The following is a 25,521-nucleotide window of genomic DNA, read 5'->3' on the forward strand; positions in this document are numbered from 1 at the left end:
GTTCACAAGTGATTACAACAAACTGGCTAACAGAGTCAGGTGGGCAATGAAGTGGAATATACTTGAATTACAAATTATTACAGAAACTTCTATGTGAGGCTCACATCTGAGATTCTAATGATATTTGAAAGCATACGCTCTCTTTTCAGCCTTAGTGACACAATAAAAAGCAGTATTAATACAAAACCATCAACATTTCAAGTATTCAGAAGTTTTTAATGTACAGTGTAAAACGATGTACCCTCCTATTCACAAAGTATACATAAAACACATTCCATACATACAGAATTCAACTCAAATTGTACCTGTTGATATTTGTCTGGATCATCAATATATCCCATAATGATGCCAAGGCTTTTGATCACAGCTTCTCGTACCAGATCTGCCTTGTCTTCCATTAGCATTTGTTGCAGCATGGAAAGTACCAATGAACTACGAATTTCTTTCTGTGTGTAAAGAAGAAAAATACTTGTTAAATCCAATGAAACAAGATATGCTGGTTTGTATCAATTTTTATAAATGATTTGCATTTCTATTAGTGCTTACAAACAACAATCCCTTTCAACAGCCACGAATCTCCTAATGAAAGACACACATTCAGCTGTGACAATAGTAGACAAAGGAAAATAAAGTGCTAGTAGGCTCATTAGAGTCTTTTGTTCTACTAAGCAAAGAACTGGAGTCTTTTAACTAACATGGAAGCATGGATATCAAAAATAACTAACAGCAAAACGCTACTATAGGCCCAGACTTGGCATGATTATTTAAAACAGACTCTTTAATCACTCCATTGCTAAATTTGAGAAGCATACTTTTAATTTTGGTTATTTTCATCTTCCTCTGAAACTTCAGATTCCAGTTTGTCACAGACTAATCTTTGCTACAGCTTTTGACTAGCAGTACTCTTCACTTTAAATATTTCACAGCATCTACAGAACTCCGTTACTGCATGCCAATTATTTTTTCAGTGGTGATTTCCTTGATTGATACTAACCACCTTTATTTCATTTTTACTGAAACTATGAAAATTTGCTCAAGCCATACTGGTCATTAAGACATTTTATAGCCAGACTAACTTGCCTTCCTTTGTTATAATTCACTTCCTCTTTACTGAATTTCATACGTGTGACAAAGTAGAACATAACGTTCCTGCCTATGTATAAGAACCACCTTATTTTAAAAAGCTAATGGATATTTAAGTTATGCAACAGATTTTAGCCTTGGTTTCACAGGAAGTATAAAGGGTCAGAATGAATACTTACAGGAAGGTAAGGTGCTAGTGCTCCACAAGATTCTGCTACCAGTAGCCGCCTCTCTGGGTATTTGTGGTTGATCTAGTGAAGAAAAAAAGAATGGCTATTTGCTTTGCAGTGACCAGTATTTAAAATGTGGTTAGTATGAACTACAATAGAAGGATATGTGTGCACCTCTTAGATAAACGTTAGCTGTGCCTGTAGAAGCTGCATACGCATAAGAAGCAGCCTCAAATTCTTGTACTGAGGCATAAAGGCAAGGCAGATACAGGCCTTCTCTAGTTGTCCTGTAAATGAGAGCTTACAATAAGAGAACATTCTGGGAAGCATATATGTATACGAACTAAAAATATTCATCTAAGAACTACAAGAGTGCCCTCTAGTGATGTGAGCCAACCATTGTAGCACAACTGCCCAGGTCTTGCTGATCAGTAAGGGTCAAAAGAGGACACAGGTACTAAGCCAAAAAGTATTTGCATTCTTTTAAAGTTCAGTTTCCAAGTCTAGACAAAGATGTCATGTTTCTAAGATGTGCCTGAAAACAGCTCCTGTTCTTAAGAACCTCTTGTTCCCATGCTGCCTGCCTCCCTTTTCCACTGAAAGGCCATATAAAAATTCTGCCTTGTTTTGAAAGAAGTTTACATCTTGGAAGTCAGCCTTAGTGGTCAGAGAGAGAGGAGAGCTACTGGTTGCACAATAAAACACAGGTGATATGTTTCAATATACTGCTAAGACATACTGACATACTGGAAAGAAAAAGGAAAGAAAGTACTCAAATTTCTATAAAGCTTGTCATTCAGAGAAAATTATTAGTCCATGAGAATGTAAACATAATGGTAAATTGATTATCAGTTCTTTTTCTTTGTTTTTTATTTGGCAGTATTGTATTTTTAGATGCCAATTACTTGGTTACAATTTCTTAGGAAACTTTTAGCATCCACAGACTAAACAGAGATGAGTAAGCCTGCATACATGTATAGCTGTGAAGAGCAGGTAAAAAAAAAATGGCGAAGACTAGCCTGATTATTCTGAGCTTCAGAACGTGTAGATAGAAGTGTAATATTTTCTGATGTCCTAGTCTTTTACATCTGTAAGTAGATTTTGACTGGGGCCCAACTTACTAAGCCCCTCATGATTAAGACATCATTGAAAGAAGGTAGAAAACTATACTGTATTTTTGAGTTCTTTCTACAATCTCAGTTTTGTGGCAATGAGATTCAGCTGGTATTTTACTAGAGAAAATGCTGACCTGGTTTCAGTACTGCAAACAAAGCCTGGCAAACTGCATGAAGTAAAAGCATGATGTCATATGGCTTGGCAGCCTGATAGGTGGCACTGATACAGATGGATCTGGTTTCTCCTGTGCATCAGCAATTATCATGAAAATGTTATGATGAAGATGTGCTCTTCCTAAAGTGAGATTAGTTCCTTTAAACTCTCTTTAAATCTCGTCAGAAGGACTAAGAAAACAAACTGTGGTTTATGTTCAACTGCTATAGGTCTTTTCTTTAATCAGTAGATATATCAGTCAAACATGTAATGCATCTAATTACACAAATGTCACACAAATTATGCATTTAATATGTAACTTGTGCAGTCAGAAAGCATTAAGTTTATTAAAGATTGAACGTCATTGCAAAACAGAAAGGGCTAAGTTATGCCAGTGGAGAAACAATAGACAAGTACCACAGCAGAAAGACACTAATCAGAGCAAGCATTACCACTCTTATCATGGCTTAATTGTTCAGCATCTTTTCGGCAATCAATTTCCTTTTCTTTCATTGCAGGAAAACAAAGATTTTTTTACGTGAACTCATGTTGGTCTCTTTCTGTATCGCAGATGAAAGAGAACGAGCTTTTCAGTTTGGTTGTTCAGTTATTTCTATTAATTTATTATACCTGTGGAAAAGGTCGCTGGGATTCTGGAACTCACATGTAAGCTTCAGACTTACATTACATTCATCTACAGGGCACTTATTTCAGACTACTTTGACCTTTAATTTTCTGTTATAGAATTTAAGCTGGCTGAAGTGTGGACACTGCTCCAAGGACTTATCACTTCAATATAAAATCAGTAAATGACATATTTGAATGACAGTGGAATCCCAGTGGTCTGGAAATGACTGTGTGAAATTTATAAACACTCCTGCTTGGCAATAGGTTGGGTAACACTGCTGACAAGTGCACAAATATCTGCATTTCAATATAACGCATGCAGGTATGTGACATGCAAGTAATTACACCTCCAGATAACCCAATCAAATGTAAAGCACAAAATAAGCTGTTACCTGTTCCCAACACTGTGGTAAAAGCTCAGCTTCTACACGTGTTGGTCCAACATGTCGGGCAAATGCCACACAACCGGTCAGTATCATCTGCCTGAAAACATAAATTAAAAACTTTAATCTGCTTACAATGAAAAGTTCTATGATATATGTGCCTTATCTCTTTATGTTAGGAAAAGGAGATACCATCAGGCAACAGGTAATCATTTAGATTCAAAATCTCACACCATACACATTGACTAAATCTCAAATTGAAAGCTGATATACTGTTCTCTGTTTTATGTGTCTTTTCCAGAAACTTGGAAGATCCGAAACTCCGTGAACCAGAGCTGAGAATATCGAATTTGGGAGTCTCTGAGCACTTATTTCCCAATATCTGGGTTTGAGAATTTGACTAAATCTCTGATTTACATCTTATTTCTGAATACTATGATTCACCATGCAATAAATGGATCTAAATTACTTAATACTACCTACTGCTTCTATTTAGAAGCATTCGTTGGTTTTAATAACTTTTAAAGTAACTTAATTCTTTCATGAAATGGTTTTGTAATATCCTAATGTGCAAGTTACTGTCATCTCTTCCAACATACTGGACTCTTGTCAGAAATCCTCTAAAGGAAGAAAATAATTAAAAACGAATGCAATTAACCAGCAATATCTATGATCACCTGAGTAATTTTATTTATATTCTTGCTTTTTTCTTAATTGATACAAGAAAACTTTCCTCAATTTCCTCAATTTGCAGGAAATCAGAGATATATGAATATATTTAATGTTTCAACAAATATTTAGGAGATAAGAAATACTGTTTCCAATATTATTTACTACTAAGATCCAAAAACCTTAAAATATAAGTTGACCCTATGACCAGACAATAAAAGCAGCTGAGTAAGAAACATACGAGGTGAAAAATCCCTCATTATTTTTCCCATTATCTTATCTACATTCAAGGTGCTTGAAGAACTGCCTTCCTCACAGGTAGCTATACATAAAATGAGGTTTTATTTATACTGCAGAGTGTAAAATTATACTAAAAAGTGGATGTATACTGAAAGATTAGAGACAGACCAATTTATTGCAAAATACATAAGGAAGGAAGTTTGAAGGGATGGGAGAATGTTTGTTTTTACACCCACTGAGGTAAAATGAGATCAAACTACAAGCATCTGCAAAACTGTACTTTGTGATATTTTAACTTCTATTTAATGAGTGTTTATTTTGCAAGGGTTTTTGAGTTTGTTATTACTCCTGTTAATAGGATTGGAATCATGTCAACTTTGCATGCAACTTACCAGTTCTATCTAGTTTTAGTACTTACATCAGAACGTAGATCAATTGTTTTAAATGGTAATACGTAGACTAAGACACTCATTTCATCATCTCTACAGTAAGATTAGAATACCACTGTGAGTTTGTTCATTATTACCTCATGGAAACTAAGTTATGATTAATCTGTTATCGTTTTTGCGTCATGTCTTAACTTCTAAATATTACTGCAGCTAATAGCATGCCCTTAAGGTTGAAAGGCAGAGATTCTGCTGGTTCTCTCTTAACCAGTAATACAATATATTCTATCAAAAAGAGATAAGTTCCTATCAGAGTATTTTCAAGGAGAAATAGTCTACCTAAAATATTTTTTCCAGAATTTAGAAGAAAAAAACAGAACAATTACTTATTTTTCTCCTCTCTACCACATGCAGAGAACTAGACCTTTGAACAAGATAAAAAGGTTCAGGGAAAACCAAATAGATGATTAGATAAGGCTCAAAAAATCAATCAAAATCAAAAGCTGATTTGTGATAGCAATATGGAGACAAAAGCTTATGGCAACTGCAAATTCTACGGCATACAAAAGAGATACTAAAGTGCCTTTGGTTTTTGATCTACATGCCTCACCTAATCCCATAACTGGGCAACAGAACATACTTTCATAATGTATTAATAGCAAATAGGAGGATACAACAATCATCTGAAATCTACTGCAGAAGAAGGGAAAGAAAATTGTTTTTACACTAAACCTTCTAAAAAATGTTTAATGAAATCTCCAAGTCAGGATTTTTTTTTGTGTTCTTTTTTTGCCCTGCTGATAAAGTTGGGAACTTTCAGATTTTACAAAAGTATTCAAAAATAACGTTTCAGATATTTTACTGTAACCATCCTAGAAGCATATGACAACCACTAGTACTTCAAAGGAAGGAAAGGGAGTCAAGTTCTCAGTGCTAGGTCATTGAAACAAAGTTTGTTAACACACAGCTACTGCAAAAATTGCAGCTTAGACTGCAGGAATATCTTTCTTGTTACTGTCATGATGATCCCTTTCGTTAACAAGATGCTGGAAGGCTTTCTTCAAATAGCTCTCTTCAGACTATGCACTTACAATCTGCTAAACAGGAAGATAAAGCAAGTCAGTACTACTCAGTAGAGCACTACTTTGCTTCATCAGTACAGAAAGCAAAGCAAAAATCAAGAATGAGACTAAAGGAACATGGAGGGAGTTAGAGCAGAACACAATTTAATAATTTTTAACTCTTTCTAGAGGTTTTGTTAAGTGGTTGTATGCACTGGTAAGCAATTCAATTTTATAATACCCAGTCCAGAGTCTTTTGTCACCCCTATATTTAAAGCTTGCTTACTAGAGTTTTCCATAGTATATTCTTAAGTTATGTGCATTTTGCATGATGGTATTATATAACCTATGAAAAGACATACTAGTCACACTAAGCATAATGTATTGACTTCATAAAGAGTGCTATTTCTACATATATTACCTGCAGATCTTCTCAAAAGGTCACGTATGTTTTGACCTTCTCATAGAAGACCCCAAAGTTAATCTGCTTTCTTCATGGCACCCTAGCTTCCAAAAACAATGTAATTGTCCAAAAAGAAATAAAACTATGACATATTTGTTCCTTTTCAGAAGAGAATTTTATATACATTTAGAAAATCCCAATAGTGCATTAATAGTGCAGAGGTTGAAAGTGGGCTTATTAAATGTAACAAGCATACAAAACTATGGCGAAATGCTACATCTGGAAGTGCCAAAATGTCTTTCACAGAAGCAAGTATAACACAAGCTTTCCACGTAAGCATTAACATACTTTATAAGCCAACTATTTATAGTAAGTAGAAGGCTTACTTTTATGTATTTATTATAAATGTGTCTCTTTTATTTAACACACTAAAAAAGTCAACTTTATATCATCTGCTACTTTAATGTAGAACATAGGCCTGTATGAGATGGCAAAAGGTAACTGAATAATGCTAAGAGCTTACTAACATAATTGTTCTGGTCATTAGATATGAATATTTTGGCTCATTTCATAGTGCACAAGACTGCTAAAACATTACCTAAACTTATTTAGATAAAAAGCAGGAATTAATAATATACTTTCACATAAATACATAACAAAATGACTGAAACGAGTTCTGAAAAAGCATTCTCTAAATTTTTTTCAAAATTTATCTAACTTTACAGAATGTTACTTATTCTTCAGTCAGGTGCTATGACTACACTAAAACAAACCACAAAATTTACCAATTACGTAAATTACGTTATGCATATATGGCATGTTCTGTCAGAATCCCTGGAATGTGTGACAGAACATTCTTCCCAAATTTCTAGAGAAAGCAAGTTAGTCTTAGATATAAATCTCTATTCACAACAAAGAATGAATGACTTGGAAGAAAAAGCAACTTGGACTTTCTTCTTTCTTAGCTGCTGGACATAACAAGCCCCTAAGCAGCTAAACAGGTAAATCTAAAAATCAACTTGATAGGCCACAGTCGTGTGACAAATAAACTACAAGAGATTACAAGTGAAATGCAACTTCCCTTCCCTCTCAATCACAAAATAATCTTAGCTTCACAGTCTGCATGGGACATTCAAAACATTTTAGTTAACAGCGGAATTTTCAGAAGAAAATTTCTAATGAATTTGAAGTGGAACGAGGACCACTTCTTGATGCAACTTCAATGGGCATGGTACTACTGCACTATAAGCTGCTTTTATTTATGCCAGAAGTTTTACCGTGGAAAAAATTTAGAAAAAGATCAGAACACTCAAGTTGCAGAGAATCTTCAAAAGAAACACTTTCCATTTATTTTATTCAAACCAGTTTTGTCTGAAGACAGAATAGAGCAACAGTAGATACAGATGCTTTGCCAAACGTCTCGTAATGAAAATAATGGAAGAGCTGTACATCTCCAGCTATGAAAAATCTTTTCACAATTAGTAAAGATGACACAACCAACTCATGTACTGTCTTTCAACCTTAAGGATAATCTTGCTAACAGGGGTATAAAATCAGACTTCTTCTGACTAAAAGAAATATCCATATTTATAAAACACAATAGAAAGTATTCTTCGTTCCAAAGTCTCAACTAAAGTAAAACAAAGCTCTTAACACTTGTCAAAGTTAAATAATTGCTTCAGTCTATTGAATTTTTACTCCTACCATAGTATTGAACTACAAATAGAAAGAATGCTATTTTTTCAAACTATTTTCCCACACTACACATGGTAGTTAACTTACAACCATATAGATAAGTAAGATACACTAAGACAGCTGCTTTGATTCCTGTAAATACAGTCACTAAGAGTTATGATTTTAAAGCTTATTTTAACAGAGAACATCCCAGATCATCGTTAAGCAAAAGAAACATTACACTGCAGCTTACCTCATTCTTGAATTTCAGTAACTAGAAAGTACAGTTTATGAAAATGCAAAGTCTCAAAGTCCATACAAATTTGTAAACATCATAGCAGTGAAATAGCAGCTGAAGAGAAACCTAGTTAAAATCATACAATAATATCCAGTTTCTATTAGTTCTGTTTCTTTGACAAAGAAAAAAACGTTCTTTCTTGACCCGCAACACACAAATGCAAACACACCTTTGCTCATCATCTGGTCGTTTGATCAAATTGAACAGTATGTGTAGAAGCTGATCTCTCTCTTTGGGTTCGGGATGAAGGCAGGCTGTACACAGTATGAGTGGGATCAGTTCCTAAAAAGTTGCAGGTAGGGGAAAAGCAAAGAAAGTAAACATGCTTTGGGCGTATATTCATCAACGGCAAAAGAACTAAGAAGATTAATCTAGCCACATTAAATCAAAACAGTTAGAGAAGATGTCTTGGAGTCCTGACCTCTTATAAAAGTAACCTGAACAAAGTGAAGGTCTGTGAAAGTTAGAATTATTTCCTGCTAGGAAAGATCTATATATAAACAAAAATTCTGCAAAAAATTACAATTAACATACGTGGGTCACTTTTAACCAGAATTAGAGGACCATGGTTTATGTTTCTCCACTACCTAATGAAGTAAGAAAGCTCCACAGACATCTACAGAACAAAGCTAACATGGAATTAAAGGCAAAATCACCAATTAAGCATGACACAGTTTTGTGCACAAGTTTGAATAAGCACTGAGGAACATACATTGGTACAGATGACTGCAGACAAATGTCCCCTATTTTGTGTTGACTGGGAAATATATAATTAAAGGTGTTCCTCTTGTTGGTTGTCTTTTTTTTTTTTTTCTCTCAATAGAGAGGCAAGATCCGAGATCAAATTTTGTTTTCAAAGCAATTCAATTTTCTTACTGATCAAATTATCAATAAAACACAATGAAACAATAATTAAAAAACAAAACAAAAAAACAAAACAAAACAAAACAAAAAACAAAAAAAAGATTGTCCATAGCAGCAAGTATCTTTTTCTCCATATGTCTTCAAAATGAATGAAGAAAAAATCTTCTTCTCCCAGAAGTAAAAAATGTTCAAAAACATTGTCTGGAAGTCCCTATCATGGATCTTCCAACCCAGTTTGGAAGCTACAAATTTCTAGAGGATTTTAGTGTCTTATAAACAGAAACATTGCAATAAGAATTTGTGGGGGGAAGATCAAAACAAGCCAAGGCTGTAGAAAAAACAGGCAAGGAGACTTCCCCAGTGCACACTTTGAGCTACTTTCAACAGACAAGATTTCTGCAAATTAATAAGCAATGATAAGGAAGGAGGTGACACTGAAAAACACTTTTTAAATCACCAGGAAAAGTTACACAAAGTTTAGAAAAATATATAGAATCTGTAAGAACTTCACCAAATTCTGCTTGCAGACATTCAAAGAGACCTATTCTTGGTGCTCTTGAGAAGTAAGGCTATTAAACAAGCTCAACTTTGATTTTCCTAAAAACCCAGTGCTGCATTTACTATAAACACAGAACAATGCTGTGTTTTAGAGTACTGCGTAAGATCCTGCTTTTTCTCCCCCCACTGAAAATGTCAAAACATGTCATAAGATGTATTTCAACATTCTAGGAGATATTCTGGCAACATTTAATGCAACAGAAGAGTGCATGTAGAAACATCACACCGATCACTTGAAAAATCTAGAAATACTGAAGGAGAAATGAAAAATACATTTGAGCAATCCTAGACATTCCTTTTCCCCAGTATTGTACCATGAACTAGATTTTGGTTTTATTTTTATATGAGTTTAGAACAGCCTAAAATAACGTGATTTGAAAATGTGTATTAAAGCCAAACATTACAAACATTATTGCAAAAAGACCTAAATAGCTTTCTTTGAGTGAAAGCTCCCTTCCCTCTAGAATCTGAATGTTAGTTTTATTCTTTGTATACTTAACACTCAGTATTTGCTCCTGTTTAAAGTTATGAGAAGGCAGGAAGTTTAACCCATTTATTTTTGTTTTATACTCCACAGAAGCATTTTCTCTTTTGCAAACCCTGTTTTAACTCAAAAAGACTCTAAACAAAATTACCAAAAAATACCATTCTAAATACTAATACTTATATATTAAGATAAGATCTTTTAAAGATGAACTCAGATTGCACTTTCTATATACAAAACTTAATTTCTAACTTCACCATATTGATTACAGCACCTGGAAAACACTTATACCAAAAATAACTATATTACTCTACTGAGATACAACCTTCTGCAATCTGTTCTAAGTTCATGTCATACTAATAAACTTGCAAGTATTTTTAAGTATTCTCAATATAAATTTTTAGAAATATTTGAAATAGGATACACATTGTCATGATGCTTTTGATTCATCTGTTGAAACCACTGCCCTGAGTCCGCTTTCCTAGTATGTCTGAGTACCTAGTCAAAAAATCTCAGTTGCTTACTCAGAACTTCCACTACATTTCAAAAGTGCCATTATTACTTTTTTTTTTTTAAAAGCTTCTTTTCAAGCTGAAGGGAGTTAGTAAAACTGCTGCCTCTGCCTTTTCCCTGTTGAATGTGTATGAAGAGAAAATGTTCCTGAATATTCATCTAAATGAAGACTGATGAATTACCTAACACCACTGACATGGGAGCAGATACAAGGCTGATTCTTTACCTTGCAAAAAGCTGGTTATTATAGCTGAAGGAATTAGATGTATTTTCTTGTCCATTGGTCATTCTTTCATGCATGCTATGGGAGAAGAGAGCGTTCTCTGCATCGCTGCATCAGTGCTGCTACAGATCCTTCTATTAAGGTGAGCGGAGAAAGAGTGAGAAGTCTTGAACAGTGTTTTGTGTTTCCTATAGACTTCATGGATAAGAATATAAAACTGGACAGGAAAGGGACTCGCTCTAGGTCAAGAAGAAAAACTGCGCTCACAGATGGACAAGATAGTGAAATCTCTTGAAGGCTTCAAAAGGGACAGACAGATTCATGTCAGGATATTCAGGATGATTTAGAATACAGCTGTACAAAACTATCTTACAGACAGGTTCAAGATCATTCCTTCCTCCTGCTAGGGGCCATTCCCTAGATGTATCCTTCTTGGATAAATCCCCTATTTTTCACTCCCAAAAACACAGAGGAGCACTGTAGAAAATTGCACATTTTCTAATAACACAGAATAGAATTAGCATTTGTCTAATCAAGGAAAGGACTTCCAGTGCTATTTGAAATGTTCCACCTTCCCTGAGAAGGAGTAACAGTTGTACTCACAGTTATACACTGCAAACTTAAAATCCTTTCTCCATTTAATTTGAGACCATTCCTAAACATCCAGTTCATTGCCAGAGTCACCATTCTCTTTTCCTATGACTTAGGAAAAGTCTTATCAGTTTCTGTTACTGCCAGTAAACAATACCAGAAAGAGTGATTTTAAGAACTGAGATACTGTTTTCTCGTTAGGTGCCAAGGTGACTGCCACTATGTCAATCCCAGAATTTGTGACTTAAAAAAGCCTGGAAATAAAATACCACACGCTGGAGGTCTCACTTCCACATTAAGTTTGCATTTGATGCAGTTTGTACCTGTGAGATATCCAATTATAGAAGGGAGAGGAAACAAGTTATATTGTTTTTACTGCAGAATGAGTGACATACAGGGACATTTAGAGAAGTCTCCTGCACCCATTGTTGATGTCTTTTTGCTGAAATGCTTGTCAGTAAAATAACTATCTCAATGAATAAATGCAATAAGCATTAAAATCGGTTACTTTAATAGTTTGGAACTGTCATCTTTTTATTATTTCAAATGTTAAATGCAGTAATATGGTAAATAGGCGAATGCAATGACAAATAATCCACGATGACACTGATTATTTCAGTGTGCTGGAGCACTTCTCGTATGAAGAGAGGCTGAGAGAGTTGGGGGTTGCTCAGCCTAGAGGTGAGAAGGCTCTGGGGAGACCTCACTGAGGCTTTCTAGTACTTAAAAAACTACCTACAGGAAAGCTGGAGAATGACTTACCAGAGTGTAGTTATAAGACAATGGGTATTGACTTTAAACTAAAAGAGGGAAGATTGAGGTTTTTTGAAGAAATTCTTTACTCAGAGAGTAGTGAGGCAGTGGCACAGACTGCCCAGAGAATCTGTGGCTACCCCATTCCTGGAAGTGCTCAAGGCCAGGTTGGAGGGGGCCCTGGGCAGCCTAATCCAGTGAGTGGATGGACTTTACGGTCTCTTCCAACCTAACTCAAACATCAATTCTATGAATGCGTTCTTTTTAATTTCCATTAGTCAGTGTTTAAACTGTGAATCAGTGCTACATGAAATCTTTTTCGTAATGTAACAGCTTGACCAACAGTGTGCCCTCGTGGTCAAGAAGGTCAACAGCATTAAGAAGAATGTAGCCAGCATGTAGAAGGAGGTGATCCTTCCCCTCTACTCTGTGGTGGTGAGGCCACCTCTGGAGTAGTGTGTCCAGTTTTGGGCTCCTCAGCTCAACAAAGATAGGGAGCTACTGGAAGAGAGTCCAGTGGAGGGCCACAGAGATGAGTGGCCTGGAGAATCTCCCTTACGAGGAAAGGCTGAGAGACTGGGATTCTTCAGTCTGGAGAAGACTGAGAGGGGATCTTATCAGTATGTACAAATACCTAAAGGGTAGAAGTCAAGTGGATGGGGACAGGCTGTTTTTGGTGATGCCTAGTGACCGGACAAGGGCCAACAGGCACAAACTGGAACACAGGAAACTCCACATGAACATGAAGAAAAACATCTTTCCTGCGAGAGTGACAGAGCATTGGAACAGGCAGACCAGAGAGGTTGTGGAGACTCCTTCTCTGGAGATATTCAGAGCTCACATGGATGCTTTCCTGTGTAACCTACTCCAGGGAACCTGCTTTAGCAGAGAGGTTGGACTCAAACCTTTACAATTTTCTGATTCTGTCTCTGAAAGTCAGTAAAGCAAATAACATTTTGACTGAAGCAACTGAAACAGCTGCAGGAACTAGTGAAAAAACAGATATACCCTTGCACAAGAGACTATATACTCAGAATTCATTCTTTTACACTGAAAATAAAGAAAACTGTAGGATTAATACGTGACTTGGAAATGCTGCATATTGTAATAAAAGTAGTAACAACTGGCAATTTCAAGTCAGAACATTAAATACGACTGTTTGAATCCATTAATTATGTACATTTCATTCAAGGACACAGCGCTGAAAGACAAGAGATGAAGAGGATATTTAGCAATCTTATTTAATTCTGAGAAAACTACCTCACCAATTCATATCCTGAGATGGGAACTAATGAAGGAAAATGGTTCTGCCTCTCTTTTATGTGGGGAGACAAATGAAAAACAAAATGCATTTATGGGAAAAGAACCAGCAAACAGGCCCAGACCAACAGTATACCTATTTACAGAAGCACCATCTATAAGAGCCTATCTCAGCCTATGTTGTACGAAATATTAGAAAAAATAATTGCTCATTAAATTTTTCTCTTCTATTACTCTTTATCACAAGCCTATAATTCTCCCCCCTAAAATAGAAAGTCTTTCAGAAGAGACTGATGGCTGACAGTTTTCATGCCTGGGAATTCAACCTTACATACATTTATCAATACACAGTTAGAACAGTCATTACATTTACTTGGTGCGACTTCTACAAACATTCACTTAGGAGGACGGTCAAACACAGTATTGTTTTTCTGTGTCTGTGGTTGTTTTTAAAACAGGTTTATTTATTATTTATTTATTTTTAAAATAAAGCCAGAATTTTATGACTTCAGAGGATAAGACTGGTGAAAATCAGCACAATTACGTTTTAAGAGACAAATACAGTAAAACATGTCAGAGAATGAAGGTACCTTAGATCAATATCTATGTACAATTACTATATGCTAATGAAAACAATTTTAGATCCACCGCATTACTTTCTTCTTGCAGTGAATGGCACTTGAAGTTTGCATATTCAGCATTATCTTTCCCTTCAACTTTGCAAACAACAGTACAACCTTGTTCTTAGTATGTTCCATTCTACATAAATAGAAATTAGAAATAAAAAATTAGTGGAGGACATTCAGTAAGCTATTACTGTTATCATTTTCCTATGTTTGCCCTACACAAATGTAAGCATACAAGTTAGACAAACTAACCTTGAAGTAACAATGAACTGAAGGATAAGAATAGTCATGGAAGAATGTTTCTTGAGAACAAGATCCTGATACTAAACCAAAAACTTTACTGTGGCCTAAATTCTGCTCAAAGACTACATACTGCAGAGCACAGTACACAAACATAGAAGCAAGGTACTTCCTCTTACATGAGAGAAAGACATTGATTCTTACATCTCATTAAAGTTGACAGATCAGTTAAGAACTGATTATTATTTGCAGATGTGAATTGATTGTTACCACAAAAAATTAAATGACAGCTTTTTCATAAAATTTAGCCAATGGAATCTTTATGTTTTACCTCCAGACAAACAAAGTGACTGTTTTATTTTAAATAAATGTTCTCTTCAAGTTTAAGTGGAAAATATATTTCAGGAGTGAGATTCTAATGCAGATAAAATTTTATTAACTCAAATTGCTCATCTGCAAGAAGCATTATTGCAAACTACATACTCAGTTGTTTGGGTTTTTTTTTGAAGAACTTTTTTTTTTTTTAACACTCTGCTACTTCTCGTTCCAGTTAACATTTGGCTTGCAATATCTCTGTTACAGTTGATTGCACATAAAGATTTAAACACACATACATATTTTCTAGCAGTCGCGATAAACTGGGATTTGGATTTTTGGGGGATAAATTTAAAACTAAACTTTATTTGCTGCATGGAATTTTCACGACCTTCACTGTGTGTTATTGATCTTACCCAGTTGAACTGGTCTTCCAGAAATGACCAAAATTATCTCCATAGCTACCTTGTTCATTACTAGGTTTTTACTTCTTTTTGATCTTCCATCAGAACCTAAACCACAGACATCAAAGAACAACTAAAGTAGCACCAATACACAGAGTAAGTCATTTCAGAAATGCGCCAGCCATTCTGACACTAAGTGGTTGCTTAGATGTCAACTATCATATTTACTTACTACCATGTCAGGGAGGCTGCCTCTAACTTTTAAGAGGGTGAAAAGGATAGGTGAAATGGCCTCTAAATCCCTAGGTAGGGACAAGACCTATTAAGAGATTGTCATCCTCCAGTTTCTTCAAAATGGAAATATGCAATATATGTTCAGCTTCAGATTTTGCAATCAATTACAATGTGATGATGCTAAAGGAACAAAGATGAGGGGGACCTCAGAGATTCACCACAAAACTACTTTTAATTCTCACATTAAACACAATGACAGTGTAAGACCTTAAATATTACCGCTATATATTTTCAGCACAGCCTGGTGATCACTTATGAAGTATATTGCTCATATTGAGGATTTTTAGTACATTTTAAGACCAGTTATCAATAACATTCAGCTAAGAATCTTTAACAACAGGACTGCATAGGTAAGACCCAAAAGAGTACCTTGTTGAAGAGAGCCTATCTTAGATTGGCTTTTCATAATGCTAATGTTTAAAAATACTAACAGATGGTCTACCCAAAATGTCCTTCAAATTCGGTAACTACACCTAAAGGAACATTACAATAGTTATACCAATGAGTGGTAACTAAGAATAACTGTTTTTAAAGAAAATTTCAATTCTCAGAATGTTAAGCATCCCATGCAATCCAGTTACAAAATCCTCAATTTTGAGATCTTCAGTCAAATTGAAACAGATGATTCATTCAGGGCAAAAATAAATGTAATCAAACGTATTTCAACTGTAAAACAAAGTAGGAAATAGCCTAAACGGTAATGGAAATATTAAGTGTACTGCACAGACAATGCTACAAGCTGTAATAAGCCAAAATACCACATCCTGCCAAGCAGAGGGAAGGAATAATTAAGAAATGAGAAATTAAGCACTGATCCTAGAATATTCATAGAATTATTTCTGAAAGATTACTAACAAAATCTTTTTCATGAACAGTAAACAGAAATCCTGCTGCACTCACCCATGCAAAACCCTTTAATATAGTTTATATAGTATGACACTTTCAAATACAGTACAGTACTTTCAAGTACAGTAATCAAAGTGTGAACATGTCATATCGATCATATCAACCACTAATAATTGCTTGTATGCTGCTAAATTTTATATTATAGGATCAGTACAAATTTCTAAAGGAGTTTTAAAAGCCTTAAAACAAATTTATGCAATAAGCCCTACTAAATGTACCATGCTGTAGGTCTCCTCAACAAGGACTAAAGCTTATTCAACAAAATATGCTATTTTAATCCCCCTCTTTATGGTTAAGAATAGGGCAGCTAAATTTCTGCTTGATTTTTTTTTTTTTTAACATGCTTTTACTAGTGTGCAATACTTACACAGCAAAGCATTTCTTTCCCCCATCCTCAATCACCACCTTCCTTTTCTATATCACGCAGTGTGAATGGCTATATAGAAGATTTACTTCATTTAGAATCAAAACATCACATTTTCTTACTTTTATTTAGCTTTACTACAAGAAAATGCATGAATAAGATTGGGAATTTTCCTACGAAGAGGTGCTTTTGATGAACATTGTCTTGGCTCATACATGGATCTTCAGGAAAAATACTAAAATTTGTTCAAAAGTACATAGTGCTGCAAAATAACCTGAGCATTAATCCGCTTCAAAACTGAGGAAATAAACCAAATTTAGTTTTTGAGCTTCATCCTCTGTTCTTTGTGACACACATCAACCAGAGCCTTCTCCAACAAAAACATTTGTGCTACCACAAATGGATGGACCTACAGTAAGAGTTAGTGTTGCTGAACACTAAAGGGTGCCTTAAGCAAAGGAAGAAATATTAAGATACCATCATGCAGGTTTACTGAACTCACCTGACAGAGGTGTAAAACCATTCTCTAGAAGCAGAGATGCATGCACAAAAGTAAGAACATGATTGCAAGTAAAATCTTCAAAATGAAGGAAGCATCCTGGTAAAAATAAAAAGCAAAATTCCAGGTTCCTCACCTCTCGCTTTGCAAGCAGCACATTAGGAACAATATGAGGCAGGCAGCGTCCCAACATTAGCATGACACTTTTCTCACTGTCTGCAATTCGAGATACCTAGAAAATAGAGTAAATTTACATATTTTTCACTGAAGTAAAGGAATAGAAAAACATCCTTTTTGATTGGTTACTCATAGTAACTTGTACGTTTGGGCTTGGCAGTTGGTGGGCTAACTTCAAAAGCATGAATCCACTTGTTGAAACTCAAAATTTCCCAGTAACTGTATAGCTATAACTAGATAGCATATTTTAGCTAAAACCCTTTTTTCTTAATTTTCATGCTCATAAACGTACCTTTCTGTGTACCTTGATAAATCTTGAAACAAAACAACTGATGGTTTTACTACTGCTATCATACAGAAGAAATCTTCTTGTTTATTCCAAGTGGGAAACATACCTCTGATCCCAAACGACTATCTGCTGACATTCGACAGAAAGACAGTAGTGCTTGATGGAAAGCTGGTGACAATTTCCTGAAATATCATCAAAAAGGGAGGGTGAGGGAAAGTACACAGTAGAAAGGTAACAACTTTCACTCTGGTTCAGCCAGCTAGATAAAATAACATTCAACAGCATTTGCTTTCAGTTTTCATTGAAGCACGCAGTAGAATATTCACAATTTTCTTTTATGATTTCCAGTTCGTAACTAGAAAACAATAGATGTCCTAATTAACAAGTTACTTTCAGTTCCTAAAAATGTAATGTCTTTCAGATTGCTTCACAGACAAAAACAGAAAAGGAAGAAGAAGAAAAAGAAGACAAAAAGAAAAGGAAGTTTCAGCAATATAACAGGAAGCATACTCTTTTGCAAACTGAAGGAAAAAATACTGCAAGCAACCAGCAGTTTTTGCTCAATGCTCTGATTTTGTACATTGGATAAAAAAGTTTGAGTAGTCCATCACTTACAAGCTTCAGCATTAAATCCAGACTAAACTGCCAATCTAGAATCTAAATGTTGGGTTCAGACGGATAGTGAAAGCCTGACTTAAGTTGCTGTCTAATCCCTGATGTTTATTTCTAGAAGTACCACCTCACGGATATGCACTGAACCAGCAAACACAGTCCAGCTACTCAAAGCTTCAAGTATAAACATAAAACTCAGATAAAAGTCTCAGAACTACTTTGTCCAAAGAGAATAATCTGGCAGAAACAATCTCAGATGACCATTACTGATCATTACGTAGTACAGGCAACTGTTGGCAGTAGCATCCTGTGCTTTTTATCTTCTGTATTTAGAGGCTAATCTGACTGTTTCATCCACCACGCTTCAAGAGAGAAGGAGCATTTGTCCTCCACACAGAGGGCAATTTCTTTCTTATGTGGAAAAAATACACCTTTTAATACTTAATTCTTAATTACTTTAATTCTTAAAACTGCTATTTTGACAGGTTAGGTGAACAAAAGCCTACATACATGTGACTGTTCATGTATGGATATATATATATATTTATTCAATAGGTTGAAAAGCTACATTATCTACGGGAAATATATATAAATCTTTTCTAACCAAAGAAAGAAAAATATGAAACACCAATGTTAAGAATCTACTTTCTTACTTAAAACTGTCTAATCTAAACCAGAAGGATTTAGATAAATACAGCAGAATAGCCTTCTTCTTCTCTTTAAATTTTGATGAAGTCAGTTTATTTTAATTCAAATCAGCTTGATTTTGTAGAAGGGTTCTACAAGTTAAGTTAAGAAAATAATAAGAGATAATAAGGTAGTGAGTTGTAAAGGACCTTGGTTTAATAATATGCTAGCCCTTACTGCATAGAAGCATTACTGAATGCCATATTTGCAGAAGCTATTCCAGCCTTTAATTACACTGGGAGAACCGGAGCAAGTGTTGCAAAGCAGTACTGTAATATCAACAGAATCAAAGCCAACCTTTGTCTTGGCTGCTCATTTTTATCTTATCTTTGCACTCCACAGAATGTCAAATTCTTATCTACCTGAAACCTTAATTAAATACTCAAATTAGAGTAAAGTTCTACCCTCATTTTGCAAAGAAAAAAAAACCAAGTGTCACATATCCCTTGAATTTCCCTAGGGGTTAATTAACAGCAAGCTCTGGGCAGCATAGACTCCATAAGTCCTGCTGCCTACATTTACATTCTAGAAAGCTTCTTTATGAAATTTAATAAAGCCTCTCCTCACAGAAACAGTGACAAACTCAGGCCTCTTTCACCAAGTCAGTAGAAAGTCTTTTCAAGGACCAACAGATGCCAGTAACGAAGTGCAAATATAAGTAGGCATGATGAAGACAAAATGCAAGCACTACTCTTTTCCCTACATAACTAGGAGAAGAGACAATTTACTGAAAAATTGACTGCTACATGAAGAAAACACCTCGTATTTGGTTCAAATTACCAAACACCTAAAACGAGTTGAATAAATATATGCGATGGAGTGTATTTAAACTTCTGCTAGTGCTTTCTCTTGCAATCTGTTACACAAGGCACTTGTCCAAGGATCCCCATGTCCTCATTTTTGGGCATGTACACACACCTGTTCCTGTTACAGTCACATCAAGCAGGCTCACTTGCTCTCCCATCATCTTTTCCCATCTGGTTAAGATTTATGCCAAGAATCCATCCTCTAGCTACAGTAGTAACAGTCTTGTCTTTAAGAACCAAGTCCTAGCTTTTAATGCAGTTTTTTAACACCTCTTGAATAAACTGTAGTAATTGTTTTTTACAAATAACTGCCTTAGACTGAATGAAATATATATGCAGTACGTATCTTGAGATCTGTGGGAGAAGCAGCATTGTTTAAGAAATAATATAATTCTCTCATGTAGTCAGCTGAGAGAGATGAATCTATAAAACACTATCAAGGATTGTTTCCTTTGATCCTTCACTGACATGTAAAATAGGAAATTCAGTACCAAAATAGCTACATATTACACACACATTACTTATTTATGCAGCAAATGCTGTATCAGTGCATCTCTAAAATTAATGGACTCCATGTAAACTGAAGGTTTTATTCAGTGTAGATGTTTTTCCAAAAAAATGCTGCAGCAGCCATACATCATTGCACATGGATTTTAAAGACCAGCAAGCCAGCAAAATAAATTAATTTAGCTATTCTAGAAACTTGTCATATATTCCTCTGGAATTCCTTCCTTATTCATAGATCTCATCCTATTTTAATACCCATCCTCTACTATCTCCAAACCATCAATCTACCATTTGTGTTCTTAATTCCTCCCAGCAATCCCAATTACACTGAACAAAAAGAAACTTGCAAGAAGGCACAGAGGAAGGCAAGCATGCAAATTTACAGTCATAAATGTATGACAGGTACAAATTTTGATTATTACATAGCCTCAGTGTTCAGCTAGAATATAAAAGAAATATAAAAATACATTAAACAAATCCTGAAAGTTTAAATGGAACCACTGAAAAAACTCAGATAAGTCTCACCTGAGTTTTACTTTCTTACTAAGCACTAATCATTCAATTAGAACAGATGAAATTAGTAGTAACACTAACCTACTGTATTCAGAAATTAAATATCTTTCCTGCTGCTCCATTCTAAAAAAAACTGCCTTCATCTCCCAGGATTAATGTGAGAACTTACAGGACACATAGGATTTGCAAGCAAAGTTAATTATTAGCAAGGGTAGCTACTCTTTTTTTTTTTTTTTTTTTTTGGGGGAGGGGGGAGGGAGGCGAGCAGGGGAAGTAATTTTCAGCTTCTATTCATTTTTCTATCAGTGCAGAATACCATGCATGTCCATTTCTCCTTTGTATTACTTTCCTATGCATGCCATCAGTTGTACACACTTTACTATCTCTGCAGCCTGCTCAACTCCTAGTAGTACACCATTGTTTGTCTTTTACTTATTCAATAAGTTACTTCCCTTCTTCACTATAATGCTTAAAAAGCCTGCATATATTTGAGAGACTTTCCCAGCAACATTCAAACACACAGACTCATAGTCTCCAAGTAATAACATGAATACTTTATTTTAATTGAAAGAATCATAGTTACCAAATGAAGACAAGCCTCAAATTCAAACGTTAAAAAATGAGAGAATATCAGTGGATACTATTTCTGCTTAAAGAAAAAATCTAAGTTTTTAAGTACCCTAGGAGAATAACTATTAGAACTGCATCTCCAGATGGAAAAACTAAGGTTTTCCAACCACTCTCCAAATGGAATAGAAGAGATTTCATTACAAAATTAAAATGTAACAGAGAACACAAATAACCTGTTTTCTCATTCATCACTTTAATTTTGGCTTTTCATTTTTGACACAAGGATTATGGCAAGATTTAGAAACAAGTAGGAGGTGAAAAGAAGCACTTACAGTTGATGCTAAAAATTGTCTTCCCTAAAAATCAGTAGGAACACTATGTGAAAGTATGAAAGTATCATCAGTGTTCAATAAAGGCATGCTAAGCCTTTCATTTATATTCAAAACACAAATGATTTATGCCTGTTGCGGGGCTTTGTTAGAAAAACATCTATATACTTCCTAATTTTTAAAGCATTTCATTTTAAAACTAATCACTCACCTATTCGGTTTATCAAAGTGCACTGCAGTTTTAGCTGATGGAGCACAAGAGGACATTTTCTCTGTGTCTTTACAGGGGACAGAATTTAGCGTATCATCTTTTGAAGTCCTTGTATCATGTTCAGCTGATGATGAAAGGCTTTTTTCCTCAGTGTTTTCATGTTTACTGTCATTCTCAGAGCTCTTGATATCCAAGTACCGTCCATTGTCCTCTGAGACTGTGTGAGGCACTTGCTCTAAGGGAGGATGGGGAGCTACACCATAAACTGTAGACACAGCAAAGTTTTCATTCTTGAGGAAATCTATTTCACTGAAAAAGTTAAAACCAAGAATGAATGTTCTTGTTACTTTCCTGAGAACGTTGCTGGAATCACAAAACAAGTACAGAAATAAGGACAACACACTGAACAGTTCTTTCTTCAAATCCAGTATGTTCAAAGTTTCATTTTAATAGAAATAATTTATATCAAATCAAGTTCTTCAGATGAGCACCAGTTTACCAGAGGTCTTCAGTCAACAACTAGTAGAAGGAAAAATGCTGCATTCAGAACAAGTGATTCAATGCTACAAATAAGTGACAAGAGCTAGTGTTATGATGTTTCTGGCTGAACTCTGAGTACTGAAACACACTGTCAAGAGAGAGACACCCATCTGGGGTACAAAACTCAAAATACTACAGAAAGAATTACTACACAGTATCCCACCTAGTTTTGAAATGGTAAGAGTACAAGTCATAAAAGTTATTGAAAAAGTATGCGCTTGTCCTAACATACATTCTCCTAAGAGGAATGCTACCTTATAGCTTACAGAATCATGTTTTGAACAAACTTTTAAAGACTTTCTATTGTTGTTGTTCAAGATCTTGTCATTTCTATTATAGAAAGAAAAACGATATTAAAATAAATTATTTAAAATACAACCTTAAACAGCGTTGCAACCTCTACACAGTGCAGTACTGCAGAGTTAAATATAGCTGACTGAGGAGAAAAATCTATACAAAACACATCAGAAGTGATGCTATTTTCAGTTAAGTAAATAAAGAAGTTGCACTGAGGGAACAAAGCTAATTCCAAAATTAAACAATGTCAGTAAACAAAAGAGAAATACTCAGTTTAAAGTCTCCTGGTGTATTTTTTCCCCCCAAATCAAATACCACATATTAAAAGGAAAGACTGCACTGCTCCGAAGAACTCCCAGCAATTTTATAGGTAAAAACTGTGCTTGTTTTGATACACGTGCCAGAAAAACATTGAGAAGTTATTTTAACATTTATTAGCAGTTAAGCAGATGGATAAATACATACCTCTCAAGTCTTTGGATTTGTTCCATCAAAGACCATTTCTCATTGTTTAACACACTAATTTGATCTTCTAATTTCTGCACTATTAAACATTGCTAAATACAAGACAGAGACAAAAGAGTTTAGTACAATGAAGTAATGATGAAAACAGTTGAAATTTCTTTCCTACAGCCTCTTACTTCTATTGATTGTGGTGTTGTTTCAAATACCGGAACGGTCCCAAGTATAGGGGTGGCAGCCTCCAACTCATCATCATCTACACCAACTGATACATCCACCACATCTCTTGTGGTAACATGATGGTTTCCAAAGTCCCGATAGAGTTGTAAAAGGTCAGGAGGTTTTGGAATGTTCAATCCCACATCATCCCACAATTCAAAATCCTTCAAAGCAATAAGAGAAAACAAACCAAACAATAGACTGACTTCTAGCACTGTTTTTCTTCCTTGTTTAACTTAGGTCTGCATTCATAGAACAGCAAAATAATCATGTCAAATACTGCACTGCAGTAATACAGGCTCATTTCATAACCTAAAGTCTTAGCCTAAAGACAGTTCTAAGCAGTGTATTATAAAGAGAACTTTCCAAAACACATAGCTCACAATTTTTTTTCTGTCCCCTAGGATGATCTCTACTTTGGAGAACCAAATGTATAATTGATCAAATGCTAACAGAAGCCAGTAAATGTGGTAGAAGATTTCCTACTGATAGGGCTACTACTTTGTTCCCATCTCACTTACACGTACAATCTTCCAGGAGACAGTTATCAAGATAACTGATAGACAGGGCGTGTATTTTCAGCAAAATCTGGACACAAGTGTATTCAGTGTACAATGATGAATACAATAATACAACTTTCCATCCCTAACTGTTGCAACTTGACCTTGTTTTTTTCACTGACATGTAACTTAACTATCCTACAAGATTATTTCACATTCATATACACAAATAAGCATGTACTCTGATAATGAGGAGTTGTGATCCTCTCTTAAAAGGCATTAAATCTCAAATAGACTCACACTTTTAATTTTACTTTTTACTTCAAGAATTTTGACAATTTTTTTCTAGACTTGTTATATATAAATTTAATATTAAATACATACAAAAGCAATGTGCTCCTGCTGCAAAGAAGGTTAATGATATTCTGGACTGCATTAGGCCAAGTGCAGTCAGACCGAGGGAGGTGACATTTCCCTTCTGTTCTGGGTTTGTAAGACCATATCTGGAGTGCTGTGTCCAGTTCTGGGCTCCCCAGTACTAGAGACATGGACACTGAAGAGAGTAATGGAAAGGAGCTATGAAAATGGTGAAGGGACTAGAACATCTCTCCTGTGAGGAGCAGCCAAGAAACCTAGGACTGTTCATCCTAGAGAAAAGTGGCTCAGGGGGAAATCTCATCAGTGTATATAAATACCCTAAGGAAGGGTGCAAGGAACATGCAGACAGGTTCTTTTCAATGGTGCCCAGCAACAGGACAAGAAGCAATGGGCACAAGCTGGAACATCAGGAAACACCATTTATGTGAGAGTGACCAAGCACTGCCACAGGTTGCTAGGAAAGTTGTGGAGTCTCCTCCCTGGAGAGGTGAGAGCTGTCTGGACATGGACTTGTACAACCTGCTTTCGATGTCACTGCTTGAGCAAGAACAGGACCTGATGAATTGCAGAGATGCTGTCCAACCTCAACATTCTAGAATTTTATGATATTGTTTGGAAACTGCCTTTCTAAACACATAAGCTAAATAGTGAAATACAATTAGAGATAGTTATCATTACCTTCTTTTGCTTCCTTTATAGAAAGCAGAGACTCTCGTCCCCTTCCTACAGACTTGGAGAATGTACTTCTCAAATGGCTGTTTCCAAGCCATGCTTTTTGTATGAAAATGCTAACATTTAACACTTAGAATACTCATCCTAACATCATTTAAGCTCACTTGAGCTTACAAAAAGATCTGAACGTGGAAAAAAGAAAACCTTACCTGATCATGGTTTTCATCTGAAAATGTTATTGATGTAAGCTTGTAACTATTCTTCAATAAAAATTCATTAACTAGGAAGTTTAGAGCTCTTTTCTCAAGAGGTCTGATTGGCTCCTGGAAAAAAAAAGAAAACAATACACTGCATCTTTGTTCATCCTGCTGTAAGCTACTGAAACATATCCGCATTAAGACCCATGCAAAGCTCAGTTTTCACCAGCCACCTACCTGAATTTCAGGACTTGATTTATAATTTTTTCGTTCCTGCAAAGGAACTTCATTTTCTGGGGAGGAAAAAAAAAAGTAACTAAATTTTATTCTTTCAACCAGGATGAGCTCAGCTACTTCTACATTGTTCAAAGTAGAGGCTTAAGAAAAGGTTTGTGTAC

The 25,521-nt window shown here is 35.3% G+C and overlaps 1 protein-coding gene across 5 annotated transcripts in view; it reads right to left on the reverse strand.

Annotated features, from left to right (window-relative positions):
- Positions 1 to 25,521, reverse strand: part of RELCH (RAB11 binding and LisH domain, coiled-coil and HEAT repeat containing) — a 73,196-nt gene that overhangs the window by 24,945 nt on the left and 22,730 nt on the right. For all 5 annotated transcript variants that reach the window (XR_014882333.1, XM_010708466.4, XM_085220332.1 and 2 more), the window contains exons 4-14: positions 25,361 to 25,416; positions 25,136 to 25,249; positions 23,337 to 23,540; positions 23,161 to 23,252; positions 21,859 to 22,167; positions 17,730 to 17,805; positions 17,294 to 17,389; positions 8,433 to 8,545; positions 3,542 to 3,632; positions 1,263 to 1,334; positions 306 to 446 (exon numbers count right to left, since the gene is read on the reverse strand). Coding sequence is in view for 4 of the 5 variants with exons in the window: in XM_010708466.4 (XP_010706768.2) it covers positions 306 to 446; positions 1,263 to 1,334; positions 3,542 to 3,632; positions 8,433 to 8,545; positions 17,294 to 17,389; positions 17,730 to 17,805; positions 21,859 to 22,167; positions 23,161 to 23,252; positions 23,337 to 23,540; positions 25,136 to 25,249; positions 25,361 to 25,416 (1,364 nt within the window). In the remaining variant the exon portion in view is untranslated. The remainder of the gene's footprint in view (positions 1 to 305; positions 447 to 1,262; positions 1,335 to 3,541; positions 3,633 to 8,432; positions 8,546 to 17,293; positions 17,390 to 17,729; positions 17,806 to 21,858; positions 22,168 to 23,160; positions 23,253 to 23,336; positions 23,541 to 25,135; positions 25,250 to 25,360; positions 25,417 to 25,521) is intronic.

Source organism: Meleagris gallopavo, chromosome 3, assembly GCF_905368555.1.
Source record: "Meleagris gallopavo chromosome 3, MGAL_WU_HG_1.1, whole genome shotgun sequence".
In the NCBI taxonomy this organism is placed as follows: domain Eukaryota; kingdom Metazoa; phylum Chordata; class Aves; order Galliformes; family Phasianidae; genus Meleagris; species Meleagris gallopavo.